Raw genomic sequence first — 6,565 nt, forward strand, 5'->3', positions numbered from 1 at the left:
CTCATTTTCCCTCTCACATTAACTAAAGGCTGCTTCCTGTCCTTTGCAGTCTTGTTATATGTCCGAAGGGAGACAGAGGAGGTGTTCGACGCCCTCATGCTGAAGACCCCAGACCTCAAAGGGTTGAGGAACGCGGTAAGTTTCTTTGCCAATCTTTGGTCTACTTGGCAGGGTGGGAGGAGAATGAAAGTACCCAAGGAGGCTTAGATAATCATAGAAGGATATAGGTAGCATCTATATCCAAGCCTTGCTCCTCTCCCCACTGGTTAAATGAGAAGATCTGGCTGTCTTCTTCTGCCTCTATTATTCTTCAGATCTTGGAGTCAGAAAGGATCTTAGAGCAGGAAATGTTAGAACCAGACATGATCTGAAAACATCAAATGTTAGAACCAGAAGGGTGCTTAGACCATAGGCAAGACCCAAGGGTCATAGATTTAGAGCTGGAAAGAACAGGCATCAAGAAACCATCAAGTCCAGCTCCCTTAGATTACAGATGAAGAAACTGAGGCAAAGAGAGGCAAAAATCACTTACTTGCCCAAGGTTACAAAGCTAATGAGTATCTAAGGTAGCATTTGAACTTAAATTTTCCTGGCTCCAAATCCAAACACTTCAAACTTCCTTCCAGAACACAGAGTTCTATAAAGATCATCCAGTCCACTTCTGAATCAGGAATTCCCATTACCATATTCTTTTTTTTTTAACCCTTACCTTCCACCTTGGAATCAATACTGTATATTAATTCCAAGGCAGAAGAACGGTAAGGGCCAGGTAATGGAGGTTAAGTGACTTGTCCAGGGTCACACATCTAGGAATTGTTTGAGGCCAGATTTGAACTCCTGTCTCCAGACCTGGTTCTCAATCCACTGAGTCACCTAGCTGCTCCCCCTTAGCACATTCTTGATATGTTTTTGTCTTATCATCTTATAAATGTCTCTGGTGATGGAGACTTTCCTACTTCCAAAGGCAGCAGTACTGTATTGCTGGGCACCTCCACCAGATAGAAAGTTCTTGTTTCTGCTTATGGAGCCCAAATTTGCTTCTCGGTACCTTCCAATCCCTGCTCCTACTTGCGCTCTCTGGGGCCAAGCAAACTAAGCCAATCCATCTTCCCTAGGACGGCCCTTCAAAGAGACCTGAAAGCAGTTCCCATGCTCTCTGGCCCCACTCTCCTGTCTCCTTTCCTCCAGGCTAAACTTCCACTGATTGCATTCTACGAACATTTCTAAAGATCTGTATAAGGCACAGGGTTGGACTCTGGACATCTCCATTTCCTTCAGCCCAGTACTGATATAGTGTGGCTGGTGAGGGCCGCCCGATACGAATTACCTTCACTAGACATGGACCGCCTTGTTCCATCCTTCTTAAAATGAGGCCCCCGTCCCTGGCGTGACCCTCCAGATGGGCCCCCCAGCCTTGAGACCCTCCCTCCTCGCTAGCAATGCTCAGACAGGGCTCGGCTATCTGGGCTCTCTCATGCCAGACGCCCTGATTCCACCAAGCAAGCCTTGAAGCTATATTTACTTTTTTCCCCCCTCTCGTTGGTCTTCCACATATACTATTGACTTAGGTTGAGCCAGCGACCTACTAAAATCCCCAAAGGTTTTCATATTTTCTGCTATAATGAAAAAAGCCAACATCTTTCCGATGCTATCTAGGCTCCATTAGGGTGAAACCTGAAGCCCGGGCTCTTCTGTGGCTCTCCCTGTTCCAGGGGGATTTGGGGAGCTGGGCTGCGGGAGGGACACACACGGCATATTTCTGTGATGCTTATCTTCCAGACTTCTATAACATTGGCTCCTCGGGAAAAGCACACGCTGTAAATTCTCCATAATCTGATGGCTGCTTTATGATGGGCCAGTGCCTTTGTTAGCCTTGCAAACCTGTTTTCCCTTGAGCTTTAATTGAAATGAAACCAAGTGGTCTCCAATAGGCTGAGATGGAGTCATCCACAGGGCTCACTCACAGCTCAGCACGAGGAAGGACTTCCTAAATGGAGCTCTTCAGCAATGGAATGGCCTGCCTCCGGAGCCCCCCTGGGGTACTACCCAAGCTGAGGTTGGATGGCCATTTAGTAGGGGTTAGGCTATGGACAACATTCATCCATCAGGTGAGGGATCGGACTCGGGGACCTCTGAGATCCCTTCAAGACTAGTTATGGAGCATGGCATGTCCCCGGCCGGCTTAGGTTTCCTTGTCGATCTGAATCGGGCATCTTGCTAAGGGCTAGATACCCAAAGAAAGGCAAAAACAATCCCTGCCCTCAAGGAGCATACATTCAACTAGGGGAGACAACACGTAAACACATAGGCACAGAGAAGATGGATACAGAGGACATAGAACGTAATCTTAGAGGAAGGTTCTGCTGCTGGGAAAATGGAGCCAATCAGGAAAGGATTCTCAGAGAAGGCAACATATATGTTGAGTCTTGAAGGAAGCCAGGGATTCCTAAAGTAGAGGCTAAGGAGAGAACATTCTAAGCAGGGGGAACAGCCAGTGCAAAGGCATGGAGATGGGAGATGGAAATTTCTGATCAAGGAACAGCAAAGAAGCCAGTACACCTGGAGCCATAGCGTATATAGAAGGGAATAAGGTGTCTGAAAAGGTAGCAGGGGGAGGCAAGGAAGAGAAGAAGAAAGGAAAGAGCTTCAAATGTCGGAACAAAGGAATTTATATTCAATCATAAAGAGGTAATAGGGAGCCTTTGCAATTTAGTGAAGGGAAGTGGACAGAGAATCAGAATTTATTTATATAGGGTTTACTATGTGTCAGGCACTGTGCTCAGTGCTTCTCCTTCCCTTTCTTCTCCTTTTTTTACAAATATCACTTTATTTTATTGAATGAGGGGAGTGACACGATGAGGTCTACACTCCAGAAAATTGTTTTAGCAGCTGAGTGAAGGCTGGATTGAAGAAGAGAGTGACTAGGTAGAAAAAAAATCCATTGGAAGGCTCATAAAAGTAGTCCAGGTGTGTGAGTGGAGAGAATGAATGGTGCAAGAGACAGTGTCAAGTTAGAAAGGACAAGATTTGGGATGACTATGGGGTGATCGAGGAATGACAGGATGGTGGTCCCCTTGACAGCTATTGGAAAGTTCTGAAGAAGCCAACCAAAGAGCAATTGATCTAGTTATTATTCTCTCACTGTCCCTCCTGGTGCTAAGTGAAATCTGGAGAACTCACTGACAGGATCAAAGGAACACAGGGCCTTGGCTGCCTTTTAGCTACTTCGTTTCAAGGAAAGGGTCCAAGAGCAAGCTTCTGCCCCAGAAACAGTCGTCCTCAGGCTACAACTTGGCATCATCTTGGCCTCATGTAATAAATGGGTGAGGGTGAGGAAGAATCATCTCATTGGAGGCAGCTGGGTGGCTCAGTGGATTCAGCACCAGGCCTAGAGATAGGAGGTCCTAGGTTCAAATCTGGTCTCAGACACTTCTTAGCTGTGAGACCCTGGGCGAGTCACTTAACCCCTGTTGTCTATTCCTTACTACTCTTCTGCCTTGGAACCAATGGGTGGTATTGATTTTAAGATGGAAGGTATGTATTTTTGTTTAGAAAACCTTCTAGTTGGGGCTCAGGTGCCCCAAATATTTTTCTGGGATTTCAGATTTGGGCTTATGTCACATGAATATTACAGAAGCATAAAAAGTTAGACCTCAAAAGAGCCTAGGAGCAGGGAATGTCAGAATGGGGAAGGAGCAAGGTCCTTTCTACCTCTGGCACTCTATCTTCGAAGATGTCTTCTTTATTTTTCAAAACCCTACCTTCCTTCTCAGAATCAGTACAGTAGAGTGGTTCCAAGGCAGAAGAGTGGGAAGGGCTGGGCAATGAGGGCTCAGTGACTTGCCCAGGATCACACAGCTGGGAAGTGTCTGAGGCCAGATTTGAAGCCAGGACCTCCTGTCTCTAGGCCTAGTGCTCAATCCACTGAGCCACCTAGCTGCCCCCTCTAAGATCTCTTCTAACTCTCATATTCTGTGTTCTAAGGCCACTCCGAGCTCTGTTATTCTCTTTTCTAGAGACCCCAAAGTTCTGTAACTCAGTGATTTTACCTCTCTAGTCCTTAGTTTCCAAATGGGCAAAATGGAAATCTTCATAGTATTCGGAAAGAGTCTTATAAACCATGTACAGCAGATTTGCCCAGGGCCATAGGCCCTGCCTTCCTCCCAGGCTTATCCTGAGATTCCAGGAAGATAATGGATGTGAAAGCCCTTTTGAAAGGCATGGCGCACTACAGATATGAGACTCGATTGTTATTTTTTGATGGTGGGGAAAATTTCCTTCCTCTAGGTCCTCCCCACCCCAGCCCTCCAGCCCCATCTCTCTGCTGCTAAATCTGGCCTTGGCATCATGCAAATGAACTGCTCCTTGTTCTCTTGCAGATCTCAGAGAAGTATGGTTTTCCTGAAGAAAGCATTTACAAAGTCTATAAAAAATGCAAGCGAGGGTAAGTGCATGCATGCAAAGGAGCTCTGGCACCTGCTTGTTAATAGCCTTTTACCTTAACAGGGTTGTAAATCTCAAGTTGACCCAGCCCACTGGTGGGACCCAAGGCACAAAGGGTTTTCTTGTGTCCAAGAGCTTGGAATTGGTTTCTTCCTTAGTGTCCAACTTTGGCGAGGGTTCCTTAGGGAAGGAAGTGGGGAAACGGCCCCAAAGACCTCAGGAGAAAGGGCTGAGCTCTGCACCCTCACCCAGTCTAATGATCTGACAGAAAGGGAAATAGAATCAGATATCTCCGCTCTTCTGGTCACTCCTGGTGATCTGGGCAAGGTTTCTCTGGGCCTCAATTTCCCTATTTGTAAGATTTGTAATCCCTTTAAGATTCTATCTCCTAAAGGACTCTTCATTGTTAGTGCCTCTCCTTGTGACTCAGAATTATCATGGGTTCTAGATATGTTTTCATGTTATATGTACCTATGTTCTAATATTTTATGTTCTAAGGTCAGGCACTCAACTGTCCTTTTATCTTTGTATTCTCCAAATGCCTGCCCTGACAGAGGGCCTTGCGTACAGCAGCTGGTTGGACTAGATAGGATTCCTGTGCCTACATTTTATGTGCTGAAATCCCTCTCAGCTCTGATAGTCTATGTTCTAAGGGCCTTCCCAGTTCTGAAATTCTGGGTTCTAAGGTCCTTCTCAGCTCCGACATCCTGTGTTCTAAGGTCCCTCCAAACTCTGATATTCTGGGTTCTAAGAGCCCTCCCAGTTCTGCTATTCTCTGTTTCAAGGCTCCTTCCCAGCTCTGACATTCTATATTCTAAAGCTCTTCCCATCTCTGAAATTCTGGGTTTTAAGGGCCCTCCCAGCTCTGACATCCTGGGTTCTAAGATCTCTCCCAGCTCTGACATTCTGGGTTCTAAGGGCCCTCCCAGCTCTGACATCTTGGGTTCTAAGATCTCTTCCAGCTTTTGCCTACATTTTAAAGTTCTGAGTCCAAGTGAGTGAAAAGTTGGTCTTATTATCTACATGTACTGAATACATATGGTAGCTTGCCTGGCGGAGGGGCAGGAGAGGCGGGTTATTAGAACAAGAGAACAACTAAAATTGACTCTTTCAGCCTTAAGGATCTTGTCCCTGACTCTCTTCTGCCCATTCCACATAGGACAGAGCACCCCTAGAAAGCTCTCTTTCTTCTGCTCTGAGCAGGACACTCTGAGGGAGATGAGGAATCCTACCAGACAAGAAGAACAATGCCTATTTCTGTAGCTTGGTCTGCCCAAGACTGGTCTATTATCCCCAACCTGAAGGAATTTGGGTAGTAAAATAGCATAAGACTTGGGATTGGCTGTGAGGGATCTTTGAGATCATGGAGTCCAACCCCCCTCAATTGAGAGAGCAGAAAACTGAAGCTCAAGTTGCCTAGGCAGTATAGGAAGCAGAGTAGGACATTTAACCTCACGTTCTTTGGCTAGTAGAAAGTGCTGAAAGTAGATAGATTCCAATCAGGCCTCAGACACTTCCTAGCTGTGTGACCTTTGGCAAGTCCCTTCACCACAATTGCCTAGCTCTTGACACTCCTCTGTCTTAGAATTGATACTAAATGGGCTGATGGGGATGTTACTGGGGATGAAGACACTAAACGATAACTCTAGTCCAACTATCAATAATCTGGAATTAGGTCTCGATCAATGATACATGTGAAACCCAGTGGAATTGTGCTTCGGCTAAGGGGGGGCTTGGGGAATTTGGGGGAGGGGGAAAGAACATGAAATATGTAACTATGGGAAAATATTCAAAATAAAATAAAAAATTTTAAATTAAAAAAAAGAATTGATACTAAGACAGAAGGCAAGAGTTTTAGAAACAAGAAAGAGAGGGGGCAGCTGGGTGGCTCAGTGGATTGAGAATCAGACTCAGAGATGGGAGGTATTGGGTTCAAATCTGGCCTCATATACTTCTTAGCTGTGTGAACCTAGGCAAGTCACTTTACCCTCTTCTGCCTTGGAACCAATACATAGTATTGATTCTAAGATGGAAGGTTGGAAAAGAAAAAGAAAGAAAGAAAGAAAGAAAGAAAGAAAGAAAGAAAGAAAGAAAGAAAGAAAGAAAGAAAGAAAGAAAGAAA

General features: G+C 45.5%; 1 protein-coding gene across 1 annotated transcript in view; it reads left to right on the forward strand.

The window, feature by feature from the left end:
• Window positions 1–6,565, forward strand: part of GRHL3 (grainyhead like transcription factor 3) — a 37,948-nt gene that overhangs the window by 23,360 nt on the left and 8,023 nt on the right. The window contains exons 12-13 of the mRNA XM_044671340.1: window positions 50–135; window positions 4,380–4,444. Coding sequence (XP_044527275.1) covers window positions 50–135; window positions 4,380–4,444 — 151 coding nt within the window. The remainder of the gene's footprint in view (window positions 1–49; window positions 136–4,379; window positions 4,445–6,565) is intronic.

The sequence above is a fragment of the Gracilinanus agilis genome, chromosome 3 (assembly GCF_016433145.1).
Source record: "Gracilinanus agilis isolate LMUSP501 chromosome 3, AgileGrace, whole genome shotgun sequence".
Lineage (NCBI taxonomy): Eukaryota > Metazoa > Chordata > Mammalia > Didelphimorphia > Didelphidae > Gracilinanus > Gracilinanus agilis.